The sequence below is a fragment of the Poromitra crassiceps genome (genome assembly GCF_964638095.1).
Source record: "Poromitra crassiceps genome assembly, chromosome: 11".
Taxonomy (NCBI): Eukaryota; Metazoa; Chordata; class Actinopteri; order Beryciformes; family Melamphaidae; genus Poromitra; species Poromitra crassiceps.
The window spans coordinates 29,571,235-29,588,700 of NC_139643.1; the positions used below are offsets into that span (position 1 = coordinate 29,571,235).

At 43.2% G+C, this 17,466-nt stretch overlaps 2 protein-coding genes and 1 pseudogene across 3 annotated transcripts; all 3 read left to right on the plus strand.

Moving 5' to 3' along the window:
* The first annotated feature begins 2,415 nt into the window (after positions 1-2,415).
* LOC310784951 (gap junction beta-4 protein pseudogene) lies at positions 2,416-3,402 on the plus strand (annotated as a pseudogene). Its single transcript has 2 exons — positions 2,416-2,951; positions 3,129-3,402. The product of its transcript is annotated as a gap junction beta-4 protein pseudogene (transcript).
* Positions 3,403-6,003: 2,601 nt separating this feature from the next.
* Positions 6,004-6,741, plus strand: LOC310784952 (gap junction beta-3 protein-like; the record flags this gene model as incomplete). The annotated part of the gene is made up of 1 exon (XM_083645971.1): positions 6,004-6,741. One exon carries the CDS (start codon positions 6,004-6,006, stop codon positions 6,739-6,741), a length of 738 nt encoding a protein of 245 aa, XP_083502097.1.
* Positions 6,742-8,287: 1,546 nt separating this feature from the next.
* Positions 8,288-16,987, plus strand: tmem54b (transmembrane protein 54b). The gene is made up of 6 exons (XM_083646348.1): positions 8,288-8,336; positions 10,371-10,567; positions 11,490-11,549; positions 13,467-13,658; positions 14,633-14,779; positions 15,738-16,987. Exons 1-6 carry the CDS (start codon positions 8,324-8,326, stop codon positions 16,035-16,037), a joined length of 909 nt encoding a protein of 302 aa, XP_083502474.1. The 5' UTR covers positions 8,288-8,323; the 3' UTR covers positions 16,038-16,987.
* The last annotated feature ends 479 nt before the right edge of the window (positions 16,988-17,466 follow it).

Here is a 17,466-nt window from a genome sequence, read left to right on the forward strand (position 1 = left end):
TTCCGGTTAAAAATAAAACTCGCATTGACGAACGTGCTGCAAACACTGCAAGTTGGATATTTTTCCTATTCTTTTTATTTTTAGTAGCCTAACAGTGTTTCTCAAATGGGAGTCCAATTACCCTTCGACTGCAGGGGGCAGCCAGAAGAAAAAAAATTGTTGTTGTTGTTGTTGTTGTTGGTGGTGGTGGTGGTGGTGCAGTGGTGGTGGTCTTTGGAGCAGCTACGACCCTTTGGATCCACTTGTGTGAGACATTATTTTCTTCGATGATCAACACGCGAAGCAAAGAAAAGAACACAGAATGACAAAAATCACAAGTGAAGCTTAAGCATATCTCACTAAATTGTAAGTCTGACAAAATTAACTGACGAACCCATTTAATGTTCATTACTCTGCAAAATAACATGCAAATACAATCCCCCCCCCCCACCAAATGTTTTGTGCTGGTGTAAATTACTTGGCTGAAAACATGCCTGAAAGGGGGTACATTCATAAGAGAGAGAGAGAGAGAGAGAACCACTACCGCTAAGATCAATGTCCTCTTATTCTGCTTTCAAAAAGCACCTGAAGAAACATCTACTGTCCTCCTGATCCCTGTACTCATCCTTCTCTGACAGATTTTGACAACTTTTCTCGAACAGACTTTGTTCTCCTCTTAGCCTTCTTGCTTTTGCTCCAGATGCAAATTACCTTGTTTTCACTGCTTTGCTAATTTAACATGTAGCTTTTCTTTTTCTGTGTTTTTTTTTTGTTGAATGTTTAGCCTGCATGTCACGAAATTAATATGAGTAGGTGTGGAACTCTGTACAAGCCTGCAAAGGCTTCGTTCCCACCTTGCACAGATTTGTACCTAAATTTGTGCTAAACAAATAAACTAAATAAACTAAACACTGGCCCAATATAGGAAGGCTAAAGTGAAAAAAAAAGATGTTCCATACAACCTACAACACACGTTTTTTGATTGATTTGTACACTTTAATTTTAAATGCAAAATCATCTAACTTCCGCAAATTCTTGCTAGTTCTGGCTGACTTGACGCAACACCACACAATTGCAGCAGTGATTCAGGAAGCACTTTTATGAAAGGGAGGGAAATCAAAATGCAAAGTGAAAAGTTGATTGCTCTCTGTGCACACTGACTATAGGCAGACATACTCTTTACAATTTAGCTGACACTCTTATTCTAAGCAGCATACAGCAGGTCAGGGGTCATGATGCCCCGGCACATCAACAGGACACATTGCTGTGTGGTTGAAACAAAATAGAAAATAACATGCACACCCAATTGTACACCACTGTGTCCTCAGTCTTCATTAAGTTCCAAGAGAAAAGATTACATTTCTACATACCAATAGTTTCTCAATATTGCAGAATACCTGTCCCTGTGTGACTTTAGTCAGGCCTCACTCACAGAGTTGGCATGCAGCCTCTCCTCTCTCTCCCCAGAGGGGTTTTCATAGTCCACCTCACTCATTCAAACTCTGCTCACCTGTGAGCTGCTCCACTGTGAAGCACCTGTGGGCTCCTCCACTCTGGAGCTCTCCATGGTGCTGAACCTGTTTTGGGTCATTTTGGCCACTAATTAGTCATTTTGCACATTTAATCGACCCTAATTACCTAATTAAAAAATCTGTCTCTGTTAGGTCAACCGCAAAGGTGCTCTTTACACTTCCTGAAAGATTCAGTGCGATTTCACATAAAATGGCATAGCTGTGATCGATCACTCACTCACTCACTCACTCACTCACTCACTCACTCACTCACTCACTCACAGACAGACACTTCACATTTCTTATCATAGCATATAACGTTCACAGCTCAAACACACACACACAGACACACACACACACAAACAAGCTAAATGATCTCAATTCAGGCCATAACAGGTCTTAAATACAATCTTTCAAATGTTGCTTTTTCTCAGTTCACATTGCTTCTCTGGTAAGAAATCTCCCTAGTTGCATAGCACTTTGCTGTGTATTGTTTTACAATTGAACTACCCTTAAAAAGCCTTAAAAGTCTTTGATTCATCTTACTGAACCGTGTAGTCACCCTGAATCCAGACAGCACAGTTGGGTGAATCAGAGTGTTAATCTCTCTCTTCCTCTCTCTCTCTCTCCTGCCCATGTTCGTCAAGCTGTTTCGTATATCACCACTCCCACCTGTGAGCGAGCAGTGGAATGAGTCTGTGTTTGCTTTTCTTCAATATTCTTCCCTCCCCTCCAACCTGTGCCAAGAAGGCAGCGGTAATAAGTAGTGTATTAAAGAGCTGTCGTGCCTGACATGCTCAGTTCGGTACATGTTGTGTTGAGTTAAAGGCGTCGGGTGGAGGACTTGAGCACCCAGATCGTGTGCCACGTGTTTGGGGTGTTTCGAGGTTTTTTCACTTTTGGAGGGCCGCTCTAAAACAACAGCATGAATTGGGCCTTCCTGCAGGGCCTCCTGAGCGGGGTGAACAAGTACTCCACTGCGTTCGGCCGCATCTGGCTCTCCGTGGTCTTGATCTTCAGGCTCATGGTCTTCGTGGTGGCCGCCGAGAAGGTGTGGGGCGACGAGCAGAAGGACTTTGACTGCAACACCCGCCAGCCCGGTTGCCTCAACGTCTGCTACGACCACTTCTTCCCCATCTCCTACACCCGCCTGTGGGCCCTGCAGCTGATCTTCGTCACCTGCCCGTCGCTGCTGGTGGTGCTCCACGTGGCCTACCGGGACGAGCGGGAGCGCAAGCACCGGCTGAAGCACGGAGAGAACTGCGCCCCCATCTATGACAACACGGGCAAGAAGCGTGGGGGGCTCTGGTGGACCTACTTCCTCACCCTGCTCTTCAAGATAGCGGTGGAGGCCGTGTTCATCTTCCTGTTGTTCTACATCTACGAGGCCACCTTCTTCCCGCCGCTGGTGAAATGCACCGAGGACCCCTGTCCCAATGTGGTGGACTGCTACATCGCAAGGTAAGAGTAACTTCCAACTTTTAGCCTCCTATCAAACATCATGAGTTCTTGAGCAAGACACTAAAGGTTCAGGATGGTGGTTCAGTAGCTGACCCAGACCTGGGCCCTACTAGTGAAAAGCAAATTTCCCTCCATGGATCAATAGATTTTCACCTTATTGTCACCTCTGTTCCTCAGGCCCACGGAGAAGAAGATCTTCACCATCTTCATGGTGGTGACCAGCTTCGTGTGCATCGTCCTCACTCTGTTGGAGGTCTTCTACCTGTTAAGCAAGAGATGCTGGGAGTGCTTCAGAGGAGGCCGTCGCTCCGTGAAACAAAACTCCTTCGCCATGGCCAAGATCCCTCTGAACGGGAAGGAGCATTCGCTGGAGAAGGTCAAAATGGTCGACGACAGGCGAGATGCAGCCAACGAGGGTTCAGCCCCAGCCTACAGTCTGGCAATCTCCTGAGAGACATATCACTGTGTAAAGTTTGACTTGAGAGAATAGCTGAACAAAGAGGGAAAAAATGGCTGAACAAGGGGGGGGGGGGTACATTTACTGTTTTGTAACTTCTGTATTGTTGGCCATATCTGCAAAAGTTTAACAATGAAAACATTGTTTACAAAGTCTGGGTCAAGTTTCCCCCCCCTGTTTAATAATTTGACATTAAATAATTTGACATTAAAACCATGTTCAGTAATGTTTTGGTCCCGCTATAGTGTTGATGTGATGTGATGTGTGTGATGCTTTTTGTATGTTTGTGATCTGAAGTAATTGGTATATTATTTGATTTTACTCAGTTTATTTATATGAGTATCTTGTTATATGTTGCCGGAATGTCACAGTGGTAAAATAAAAAATATACTTCACTTGATGTGTGTTCACTGTTGTGGTCACTGAGGTCCAAGAGTGGTACAGTGTGAATATAAACCTACACTGGAAATTAGAGAGATTCATTTTCTCAAAAGAGCTGTATATGAGCAGACATAAAGGCATGACCTTTATCCCAAAAATGAAGCGGGGGGGGCTGGGGGGGGGGGGTGATGATGATGCAGGGGTAAAATTATATTTTCTAAAATAAACAACCTGTTAAATTTCCTATGCCACACATCCCTCCTCTATCTTCCCTGGAAGGATTTCTGAACCCAATCATATGCAGGTGATTCAGCCATGTTTTTGAATGAGAAATCAGGTATCATTATGACACTCGCACATGCGGGGCAGATACGGGAGTAAGTCAAACCAGGTGAGGTCTTGATTGAAACCCTTGTGGTAAATGGGTGATTAAAACATGTTCAAAAGCAAATCAGGGGAAAAAAAGCGACACACCTCCTGGGAACAGTACGATCTAACCTTTGTGTTCAAATGACAACTCCTAATTGTCGGACCACCCAAACTATGAGTAACGAGCAATTAACCACATCCTGCATTCCTTAGGATGCAGGATGTCTAGCATCCTACATGAGCAGGAGTACCATTATCTCTGATAGAACTGATTGTACAACACTACATTACGGTCTGAGGAAATAAATAAACTACATGTGCAATGAGCACATACTTTTTCTATCTGCTTATGTGATACTGGTACTCCATATCTCAGGGCTGTGCCGGCACCAATGGCTCCAGATTTCTTGCGCAAACAAATCGTAGGTGGTGGCCCTGTTTTTATCCCGACTAATCAAATGGTAGAGGTAGACAAAGGACATTTCTCACAATCCAAGTTGCCCAATGGAACTGATATCAAGTCACTTGTTGAGTAATGTGGCAATCAGTCGCCATGTAAGCATAGCTATGGTAGATAAAGACACTAAACGGGATCCGGGGGGCTACTTCTTGTGCATTTATTCTACTGTAGTTGCATGAAGTCAGCAGCCATGGTCGTCATCCAATCAAGCCTCTGTTTGTTATTTTGTTAAGTTTCTTGTACCTGTCGACACACTTCCATTGCCCTATTCATCAGCCACTGACAGCCCAATTACTGTATAAATCTAATAATGGTTTTAATATGTATTGTTCTAAGAACTCAGTCGACTTTTAGCTGAGTGCCAATTCTGAGATAAATTGATGACGACAAAAAGCTAGAGACAGAAGTTGAGTTCAGTGAAGTGATTCTCCGGCATAAGAAGGTGGAAGTAGACCTTCATTGAGGGCGGATTAAAGGTACATTCTGGCTGGATGCCAGAATGCAGTGGCCACACCTTCACATGATGGCCAAGAGTTTCTTCCTTCACTCAGCTAATACTATAGATCAGGTGGAGGAGAGCGGTTGCTTGAACTACCTCTTGACTTCATGCCAATGTGCTGGACAGAGCGATGGACTGAGTATAAGGCCTGTCTTCTAAAGGTAAATTGATATGAAATGTAACTTGTGATTTTGTTACTAGCTGGCTATGTGTTGTTCCAGTTTAAGACTTTGCCAAATATGTTGTAGTAAAGCAACAGGCATGAAACGTAAAAGGATAATTCTGCAATACAGCCTAGAAAACAAATTTGGAAAAAAGTATTCTTCAAGTGCCAATGGAGGGTAAAAGTACAATAGGTACAATTGTGAGTAAAGTATAATTTATTTGGAGGATGCAGAGATTTAAAAAAAAATATCCACGCTTTAACTCATGCCTTCCTCATAATGTACGAGCCTAAAGCCAAGTCTTTATCTGCACTCTGCACTCTGGATTGTTTTATGTGTCGAGCAAGCAAATGTCAAATATTAAAGGCGTCTTTCTTCAAAGTGCCAACTGTAAGTAAACACGTACCCTTTAACTGTGGGAATTGGCTTTCCGTGAGAAATGCTCCGAAAGGAGGACATCTATGTATAAAACATGCAGTAAACAAACATTTTTAGAATACCAGGCTTATAAAATGGTTTATCATCTCTATACGTGTAATTATACTCATTGTTTATTCTGTGATTATCTCCTTGAGATCTTTGTACGTCTCTTGATATGTACACCTCTCAACACTCTCTTAAGATGAACACTTTGTCTCTCTATCTTGTTCTAGCGCTCTGGTTCATCTCGCTCAAAGGTTTGAAGAAAGACTTCTTCCAAGGTCAAAGCCAGAGCCGAACTCATGGATTGGAAATCTCTGCAAGATCTGCTCAGCGGAGTGAACAAGTACTCCACTGCCTTCGGTCGCATCTGGCTGTCCGTGGTCTTCGTTTTCCGCGTGATGGTCTTCGTGGTGGCGGCTGAGCGCGTGTGGAGCGACGACCAGGGACACTTCGACTGCAACACCCTCCAGCCTGGCTGCACCAACATCTGCTACGACCACTTCTTCCCCATCTCCCACGTGCGCCTCTGGGCCCTTCAGCTCATCTTCATCACTTGCCCGTCCTTCATGGTGGTGCTGCACGTGGCCTACCGCGAGGAGCGGGAACGCAAGTACCGGGCCAAGCATGGGGAGAACGCTCGGCTGTATGACAACACGGGCCAGAAGCACGGGGGCCTGTGGTGGACCTACCTTCTCAGCCTCTTCATCAAGACCGCCGTGGAGGTGGGCTTCCTCTACCTGCTCCACCTCATCTACGACAGCTTCCGGCTGCCCAGGCGGGTGGTGTGCAGCATCGCGCCCTGCCCCAACTCGGTGGACTGCTACATATCCCGGCCCACGGAGAAGACGATTTTCACCTACTTCATGGTGGGGGCGTCTGTGCTGTGCGTGCTTCTCAACATGTGTGAGATTGGCTATCTGATCACGGCCCGGGTGCTGAACCTCAGACGTCGAGGCACCGTCCGCACCTTGCCTAGAAAGGTCTATTCTGAGGCAGACTGTGACGACTGCAAGCCCTCCCTAACAAAACAGACCTAGACCAATGGAGCTACAATGTATAGGGAATCAGGGACTCACCTTTTCACTGATTGATGAACTAAGAGATGATCAGTTTATTCCCATTGGTTGTATTTTCTATTTAAAGTGCAAAGTAATTTCCTGTGTATTGCATTTTGACACATGTACCAAATTACTCTATGTCTGTGTAACGTTAATAAGGTAAGTAGGCTATGTGTTGCCACAAAATTATTGTAATACATAATACTGTAGTAGCATAAAGGAAAACAGACATTGTTACATTGTTCACTAAATTATTATTGGCCCTAAATGCCTAAAACTCAGCAACTGCTCATGGATTTGTGAACACTCTGATTTTGTATTACCATTGACAGCATTGCAGTAATCAAAGCTGTCATTATTTTTTGCTTATTTTGTATTCCCTGACCATGTTTGCCAAAGCGCTGGAAATAAAATATCTTCAACTTTGCTTAAAACTGGAAAAATTGCACTCTTGGGAAGGTCTACTCTCACGTTTTGTTAGGCCTATTCCTCCACCTGGTGGCACTAAAGGCCTATTACACCATAATGTGAAACCTGTGGAGACTAATGTGTCATTGATTGCCAACATGGCAAATTAGTTGAATTATTCTGTAATAGCGCCTTGTAGCCTACATTAACAATATTGGCAAAAGTGTGTGTGTGTGTGTGTGTGTGTGTGTGTGTGTGTGTGTGTGTGTGTGTGTGTGTGTGTGTGTGTGTGTGTGTGTGTGTGTGTGTGTGTGTGTGTGTGTGTGTGTGTGTGTGTGTGTGTGTGTGTGTGTGTGTGTGTGTGTGTGTGTGTGTAGTGAATTTAAAGTGACCATTTATATATTCCTGTGCGCCAGTGAGTTATCCCAGGCTCTCATCCACCTGGTGGCACTAAAGGGCCGTGAGTGCACCACATGTTGCCTGCACTTTTTATATAAAATATGCCAAATAAAACCTTAAGTCACTTTCAGCTACAACTACAAGTCGACTATAAATATTGTAAACTACTCTATGAGGTAGGCTATTTACACAGGTTTATACAATGATGTGAATGATGTGACAGAAGAAGATAGGAAAGTAGCCTACCTGATGGGGATGCCATTGCCAACAGGTGCACTTGTGCATCAAGCGACACATCAACTACAAAACACAGAAAATTTGGCGACTCTGGCTTCAATATAAAAGCGTAAAATGTCAGGTAAAGACAATGTTAAAAAAAGAAGAAAAAGAATAGCCTAACAAAATAAAACACTTTCATTTAGGCTACTATTATTAGATCTCCTTTTCACGTTTTTTTTTTAAAGAAGACATTCAATGGTTGTGTCCAACTGATATGGATTGCATGGTCGTCTGGTCGAGTAGATTCTGTGACCCTTGGGTTTATGAAACCCTTTCAAAACGCCTATAAACACACTGATTATCATGTCATCATCAGTCATCAAAATGTTCGTCAACAAGGATTTTATTTTGAAATTCCTGGACAGAAGTCATTTGTTGTCTGGCTTGACAGGTGCTCATAGTTTTAGATTGGCAGAGAGAAGAGACGCACACGCTCAAAAACTCGTTAACCTAAACGAATGGTGACTTGACCGAGATGGCCAATACAGGTAGGCTGACAAATGTGTCTAACTAATTGCAGGCATGGCTTGTTGAAAACCTTTCAGTGTTTGTTTGGACGGGGCGGTGCGCACGTTGGCTGGAGATGGAGATATCTGCGATATATTGGAAAGGAAATTCATAGTTTATGGGGAATGGAGGCAGGTTATGGAAAGATTCTAACTTTATATTTTTATTTTGTTTTATATCGACAATCTCACAAATAGGAGCCCCAAAGAGAGGGCCAACCCAACTCTGTTCAATGTTTGTGCGGTGTGGTGGTATGTAGGCTATGTAGACTACAAAGTAAATTGTTGCCTGACACGTGGGATATCATGTACGCCAGCAGGAATGTATGAGCAAGAATGTTAGTTCAGCTTCAGGTTATGAATGAGTTTTTGTGTCAATACATGAGGCAGTGACATGCAGGTTAAATGAGATGTCCATAACACAAAGCAAGTTTTCCTTATAAGACCAGGAAACTTGGCATTTACAGTAAACCCATTGTGGGATTTACCTCTGATAACTGCTCCTAGCTGTTGTCAGGATTAAAAACATTATAGGCTATTTGCAGGCACCATATACCAGATTGGATAATCAGTTGGGACATGTGCAAAACCCTCAAGTCAAAAGTCCCCAAACAGAATTTGACTTATCCACTTATACAGTATTTGACCTCAGACACTCACACATGGTCATGATGTGGTTTTGCACCATATTGTCATTGTAACTCATCATATTGTTATCTAATTTGCTGTCAGAACTTTGTCAAACTGTTCCATCCAAGGCATGCTATCAAATTGTCTGTTTGGATTAGGGACTATTTTAGATTTGCTAGATTTGCTTAGTTTTCAGTTACTTTTCAGAGTGTGCTCGTTTCAGTTTCTATGTTTCATTCAGAAATGTAGGCTATATGTAGAAATTCAGTATTTCAACGTTTAATATGTGGATGAGGAAAGTGTGTCCTGACTGAGTTGCATTCCATGTGTCCAGTATTAAAAAGAAGAAGACACGGGTACAATATTGTCGAAAAATCATCATCGTTTCAACATAGTAGTGTGTCTTGGTATGAAAGAGACACTGAAAGTATGCATTTGAATATTTGCATTTTATTACAGTTGTAGAAATAGAGGCAGCATTTATAGATTCAGTTTCAACTTTTTCCTTCCTTCAGTTTATAAAAATGTTGTTTCATACTTAGTTTGATCCTTTTAGTCATTTCTATAGCTTTGTTTGGTTCAGTCCCAGTGGTCTGTGCTACAGTATGTGCTCAGCAGGTAATCATTGATGGCAGTGACATCTCTGCTGTGGTTCTGACCTGGTTCCTGAGCCTCTGATCAATGCAGTGCGATAGCCTCGGGACTCTTGAACCTGTACACCACTGATGACGTAGGGCTGGACCAAAAATCATATCTCAGTATTTTTAGGGTGAACGGCAACACACTTATATATCTCGAATGTTTCATTAAAAGATAGGACTGGGCTGGGATGACTATTTGTCCTTTCACAAAATACTTACACAATGAGATTTTTGAAAGGCAAATAATATAACAGTGTGGTAAGTTCAGAAAATGACATCACTTTACTGTAATGTAGCCTTTTAAAACCAGGAAAAGACAACACTTATGACATACAGTACATGTATCACCGGTCCATATTACTGTACAATTTTCAAAATCTAAGATGACATCTAGTCCCATTATATCACAATATCAATAGAGTAGCCTACCGCAGCGATTACGTATTTTTGTAAGCTTAGAAGACCCTGCACTTCCTGCTTCCTACGCGTAAAAGTCAATGGGACTTTTCTATGGGAATTTCGGTTAAATGCATGAAAAAAGGTCTGTGCACAAAATGTATCAAACAGCGAACTTTGTGTTTACCAAAATAATCTTGACAAATGAGGACCACTTTTAGGACTTTTGAAGTGTTTTCTCAAAATTGCGTAAAAAAACACATTTACGTTTCAGAAATCATAAAAGTGGTCCTCATTTGTGAAGATTCTTTCCTCCTTCCTTCCTTCCTCCCTTGCTTCCTTGCCTCAGGTGTGTGTTGTGCCAGCCTGGAGGAGCCCGCGGCCCTGATGAAGATGGGGCTGAGCATGGTTCTTGTCGGTCATGTGAACTTCCTGCTGGGGGCTTTGGTGCACGGCGCCGTGCTCCGACACATCAACCTCCACAAGCAGGCCAGGGCCATGGAGTACGCCATCTCCAACGTGGTGGCCATCACCTCCGGCCTGGTGGTGAGCCCACACACACAGACTCAACGTCTTTCTCAAAGTGACAACAAAGTTGTAAGGTGACATAGGGATCCCACGCATGACTAACTCCTCTCTCAAACACCCCAATTGAAAACGGAATTATTTAACTAGGCCTAGCCTAATAGGTGACGACAATAATCATGTTTTATAGTTGTATCCTACAGTTGATTCAATTTGTATTACCAAATTCCATGATTCTGTCCACGTTTTCTGCATTGCGGAAATCATATGGACCAATATATCGCAGGATGTAGGGAAGGGATGTTACTGCCACTCTGAGTAAATTATGGAAAGTCATGGAAAAATCCTGGAATTTTACATCAGGGCCACAGTGGAAACCCTGCATACCATAAAGAAAGCACAAAATCCTCCAAATGTGCAGTCTTCCAGGAACGTTTTAAGCACCACACTTGGTTATTTATATGATTTGCTACTTTGTTTTATTTTATTTATTTATGCAAATTCCTTGACTCATTACAGTTGAATGTAAAACCACTACCATAAGCCAAAACCATTAAAAAATCATTTTCCTGGGTGGAGGATTTTCAAAGTGAAGAAAACACTACCGTACTTTGAATGATAAATCCTATAAGTCTTAATTATTGTTAGACGTGAAGGTAGAAGGACCATGCCATGATGATTTTTGCTTCCCCAGCTGACAAAAACAACTTGCACAATACACAAAGCACTCCAGTTGACATATTTCACATGCTTGTAGTCAAAGCAGAGAGAAAGTCTTTTGACCCTCCCCATGTTGCAACCCCGACTTGTCCAATGGTCCCAATAGACCTTCATATTCCACACTATTTTTATCTTATTATGTCTTATTATATTCACTCTGCATGCCCTTATCATCTGGGCTGTGATGATATGCTGTAGATCTCATTAGTCTCTCTGTCTGCAGGGTGTTATTGTTGGAATCCTGGCTATTGTCCTGTCTAAAAACAAGAAGAGCAGAATCCTGGTGAGTAGCATTTTCAACTGCATGTTCTTGGGGGAAATAAAAAGGTGTCAGAAATCTGCCTACGGTTTGTTCCGACAAAGCTCCGCTCTCCTCATATCCTCCCTGCATCCTTCCCTGCACACACTTGTTTTTTATCATGGTTCCCACACCATTTTAAACATCTCATCACGGCATAATTTGAGAGACAGAACAAGGTTGATTACTGTTACATGTATTTGCAAAGCGTGTCTGGATTTTGTCTTTTGCCATTGGGCATGTTATTTGAAAGGTTTTGCCAAGTACATTACAAAACATGCCAGACAATCAACCGTGTTGAGATGATAGGAATGGAGGATTTGTAACTGTGATTGTTTATGAACTGTTAGAAAATAAAATATGTTTGGAGAGTCCTCTAATATTCATCCAAACATTTTCTAAAATTGCCCTGAAAATGATCCATAATGCACCTGAAACATAAAAAAAAAGTAAAATTTCCTACCATGAAAAGTACTATAATTTCTATTCTTGCACAAAATGTTCAATGACCCATATTTGTCTATTTTCAAGCCATTGATCCCCCCCGCCCCCCTTCACAAACCTTCCACGATCCCTGGGACCCTGTTTTATGCATTTCAGCTATGATTTCAGCCCTTTGGACTGGTGCATTTGGCTTCAGGTGCTGTAACACCTCCCTCCAGTGTCTGAATGCTGTCTGAGCTGCAGGGCTAGAATGCTTTCTATATGTTTCTGTTTCGTGCCTCTGGTCATGCCTCTCCCACCTCTCTGTTTATTCAGTCAGCTGTCAGGCTGCCCGGACGGGACCGACGAGGCAACCCGCTGAACACAATGACTCAGGATTTAAAGGCAAACTTGCTGCGATAAACCGCTCCCGCTTCTCTTTGTTTGGTGGCGTGAGCTGGGCAAGGCCGAGCTGACGAGCAGCAGCAGGAACAGGGTTCCCACGGGGCCTTGAAACCTTTGGAAGTTTGTGAATTTGAAGGGGGCAGGGGGGGGATCGAGGCCTTGAAAGTTTGTGAAAATATACATAAATAGTAGACAACCTTCAACGTGATGTCACAGACTGTGTCTGTAGCGTAAGTCTATGTGACTGATGGTACATGGAGGTCACGTGGAGGCTGGGTTTACCCAGGCTACTAAGGCCTTACAGGGCATGAGTAACACGTAATCTACTGAGGACCACTCCCTTCGCCATGCTGACACGTTCATTACAATTTCATCTCCTACATGTAGACACATTGCAGGATTTCCGATTGTTCTTAATCAAGTTTAGACTTCGTCACTTAGTCTCTCACAAAGCTTGTCTAGACACTTTCTACATAATGTCTGATCTGTTAATGCAAATAATACTGTACATTTATTTGTTTTCTTCACTTATTTCTCTCTTTCCCCCACTTCTCTCCCTCTTTGTTATAGATTATTTTCTTGTTTGCATTCTTATTTGTTATATACTATATATTTTTCCACTTATTTCATACATAATATATCTGATTCGTTTTTGCTTTGTTGTCATATCTACTGTACATAGTTTTTCATTATTTCTTTCTTTGTGTACTCTACTGCTGTTATTTTTGCACACCCTGCACAGTCCAGTACATGCTGTAATTAATATATTTTCATACTTTACTTTCATACTCTAGTGGTGTAATCTTTGGTTGTATATGCTTAGATACCCCCTATTTGCTCCATTTGTATCTATAGTCTAAATTATTTTTCACTACAACGACCCAATTTCCCCACCTGGACCATTAAATCTTCATCTCAACAATGGTCAGGTTTTGTCTCCCTGATGTCATGGTTCTCACTGTGCTCCTCTGGTGCTTCTGCTGATGTCATGGTTCTCGCTGTGTTCCTCTGGTGCTTCTCCTGACGTAGTCACTCTGATGTCATGATGTTCACGTTCCTGGGTTGCTTCTCCAGACGTGTTCACTCTTCACAGTCAGCCTGCTGGCAGGGATGACGGCAGCCGCCTCGGCCATCGGACTGACCGTCTCTGTAGTGAGGACCGTCATTCACGGTGGGCGGAGCCTCCTGACTCACTGTCGCTTCCCCGACGCCATTGGCTACTCCAGCGTCACTAACGAGTGTCCTTTTGACCCCACACGCATATATGTAAGTACATTAGAGAGACAGAGAGAGGAGAGATCAAGGTGTGAACTCTTGACATTTCTCCAACAGCTGTCTTTAAAATAATTGATGTATTCCCAGTCCATTATGGAGGCATAGCACTGTATCCTCCACTTTCGCGGACTTTCCGAGTTGTTGTTCCGACTTGAGCGTCCATTTTTCCTATTACTCCGATGCCACATGAATGCAGCAATAGCTGCTCCTAAGTCTAGCTTCTACTGTTGCAGCAGATGACATGTGTTTACAACAAGATGGTGAGTGTTAGCTATCCAGATAAGCTGGCTAATAAGCTGACATTATCTATTCTAGACACAAACTAGAGCTGATGTATCCTAATTCCCAGGCAATACGGCACAGCAATTAACCATGTTTATTGAATTGTGTTGAGACGGCCAGGTCATACATTTAGAATCACAACCAGCTGTTCACAGCAAAGGTTAAGCCAAAGACTTCCAATATAAGAGGGCATTACATCACCTGAATGCCCTTTACGGTCTGTTTTTGACATTTATTCTGATCTACTTTGTAGCTTTGAGACAGTAATATTGACGTTTATGCTGCGCAACATTTAGCCTATGTGCTTCTTGGGTTAGGTATCACTCATGCATTTAAAGAAAGCTTGAGAACTAGAACTAAGCTCTTCCCCTTGTAGACTGCACTCAAGACAGCAAAATAACCAAGTGCATGATTTTTCTTCTTCATTAGATTGCTCTGCAACCTTTTCTTTCACATTTGTCCCACAATACTCCTATGCAAATGGGAATGCCTTGAGTTGCTGCTGTATTTTTGCTCCTTAGGGAAAATTAAAATGACATTCTGTATCACATCATTACACAATACACACACACACTCATCCCCATTCTGTGAAGCGTGTGTTGCCAAATTGTGCTCTGTACGGTCCAGCTGGCGGTTGCTAACGTCCGTCTGTTCTCTCTGCTCTCTCCTCCGTCTGCCTCCAGAGCACCACTCTGGTCCTTTGGGTGCCTCTGATTGTGACGTGTATCGTCCAGCTGGTGTTTTGCGCCCGCTGCTTCTTGGTCTGTATTTCGTTCCTTGGCCTCCCTTGCTGCCCTCACAAGAAGAGACCCAGAGACAACGGCAGAGTGGTGAGGCTTATTGGACACTGGAATGCTGATCTTTAATTTTGAGTGTTGGCACATTTACAGTAGAAGGAAGGCACTAAAATGACACCAGAGACCCCATGTTAACAAGGTTGAAGATTTTGTATAGATCAAACCCCATCGGAAAAGATTTACATATGCCTTAGTAGAGAATTAAATAACTATGTACTGTAGATGAGGTGAAACCTAAGGGCAAAATAGTCATCCTTTATATATTCTCATTGTGAGCAAGGTGCTAGCTCGTAGCTCCATTTGTGAAGCCAATGTGGACTTAAACTTAAACCTTAAACTTAAACCTGCATTCCTGGCTGCAAAAATAAGTCTGCTTACACATGGAAGTGAATGTGGAAAATGTCAATACTGTCAGACTGACAGTAAACACTTTCCTAATGAGTTTATGGTCTCAATTGCCAGTTTCAAGTCTTAAATACATCATGATGGAATGCCAACCTTGAGGCTTCAAGGCGGCAGTCCAAAAACCAATGGGTGACATTACGGTGACTACGCCCATATATTTTTTAAATTTAAGCCATTACTCATCCCCAAACCATCCAATCCACACAGGCAATACAGGAGCAGAATAGTTCACTCAATACAAGGGATCAGCGTTGGTTTTACCTTTTGTCTTAGGTTTGCCTTTGTGTACTGTGTTTACATTATTGCAATCCGTTGATAAAACCTTTTCAAATATAAAAACCACATAAACTTTATTCTGCTTTCATGCCATAATTTGCTACACCGCCTTTCTTAGCACACAGTGGACTGGAGTAGATCCTGAAATCCCCGTATGCACTGAATCGGGAATCGTTTTGAATCAAGAATACATTTGGAATGGAATCATGACCCCAGGAATCAAAACCTGAACTCAATGTGTGAACTTATGTCACGGAACAGGAAGTTACTAGATCATTTCATGCCTCTCACGCTCTGTGTTTGTGCGCAGATCAACGTTGTGAGGCCGCTGGAACTGCCCCCCGCTGCTCGTTATGCCCCGCCTCCGAGGCAGCAGCAGAGTGCCCCTGCTCCTCGCTACGCCCCGCCTCCGAGACAGCACCAGCGTGCCCCTGCTCCCCCACACCACCACAGCCTCCCCCCGCACGAGCGCCGGCCTCTCCGCCAGCCTCCCCGCCAGCCCCACAGACGGGCCGAAACCCAGAGCGAGGGCGACCAGCAGCACCGAGCCCCGGAGCACCACCAGCTGCTGCAGAGGGGCGCGCCGGAGAGAAACAGCTTCTGGGTATAGCACACGACCTCCCCATCGCAGATGAGATGCCAATGAGGAGACGGTGGATTTAAAGGAACAGTTTAGCCAAAAATGGAAATTCTGTCATTATCTATTCAACCCCCCATGCTGATGGATGCTCGGGTGAAGTTTTTTAATAAACAACAACAAAGCACTCCTGGAGCTTCACGGGAAAACAGATTCTCCTAAACAACCAAAGTAAATGGTGACTAGTTAGTAGCTTTCAAACAAAACAAAATGGCACAATACTGCTTGTCTGGCATAATCCAAGTCTCTGGAAGCCCCGAGATGCCAAGTTGACTTGAAAAGACGTCATTTACACAATGTTTTTTAGCAGAAAACTTCAGTAGTCACTGAGCTCCAAGCCACGTCCACGTTAGCCCACACCCCGTCTAAAGTGGGTGCACAAGCTCGAAGGCGTGTACATGCACCACTAGATCATTCTTTTTTTCTTCCCTGGACTGCTTTGCTTCACCAGAACTTCCTTCGGCATGGGGGGGGTGAGTGGATAATGACTGAATTTTCATTTTTTGGGTGAACTCAAATCAACACTTTGAACGTCTGACCTCAGAACTGACAGGCTGGAGATGTTTTACTTGCCAGTGCAGCGGACTTAAGCGCTATAACTTGATGTATGAATGTTCTCTAGCGCAGTGTAGCACATGCTGTGCAAACACTGGGATCTGATGGGACAGTGAACAGGGATCCTGTGCAGGAACACAGGACCCCAGTCGTGTGTGTGTGTGTGTGTGTGTGTGTGTGTGTGTGTGTGTGTGTGTGTGTGTGTGTGTGTGTGTGTGTGTGTGTGTGTGTGGCGGGAGGGGGGTTAGGTCAAGGTGAGGCATGTAGTGAGGGAATGAATGCAGTCAGTAGTAGTTGTCTTTTATCACGGTTGTAGTTCTTTCTGCTCTGGGATGCCTGTTTGATGAGTAGTGAGTTTGCATTTTCTTTCTGTTTTTAGGCCAAGAGAAACTCATTTTGTGAAAGTACTGCACACTGTCTGTTCTGTATTTATAATAAAATTTGTATTCATAATCAGAATTGAATCATTGTTATGGCTTTATGTTGATAGGGTGACCAGATTTCTGAAATGAAAATCTGGCACATTTCCAGTTTGGCAGTCAATACAATATATCATTAAAATATCCAATTCTATTAAATGAAAAAGGGGGGCAATTCCGGTTTTATGTACCATATTTTGGCCATGGTAATCGGTAACTGTTGTACTGTAAACTATGGTGCAGGCCGACTGATACAATTGGGTAACTTTGTAAACCACTTTGCGGTCTGTTTAATGCACAGTTAAAAACTGGGACATTTCCGGGGACAGGTCACCAAAAAACAGGGACTGTCCCCGGAAAACGGGGACGTCTGGTCACCCATTGTTGTAGAGAATGTCTAACCTGAAACATTTCATGTAATACCCGGT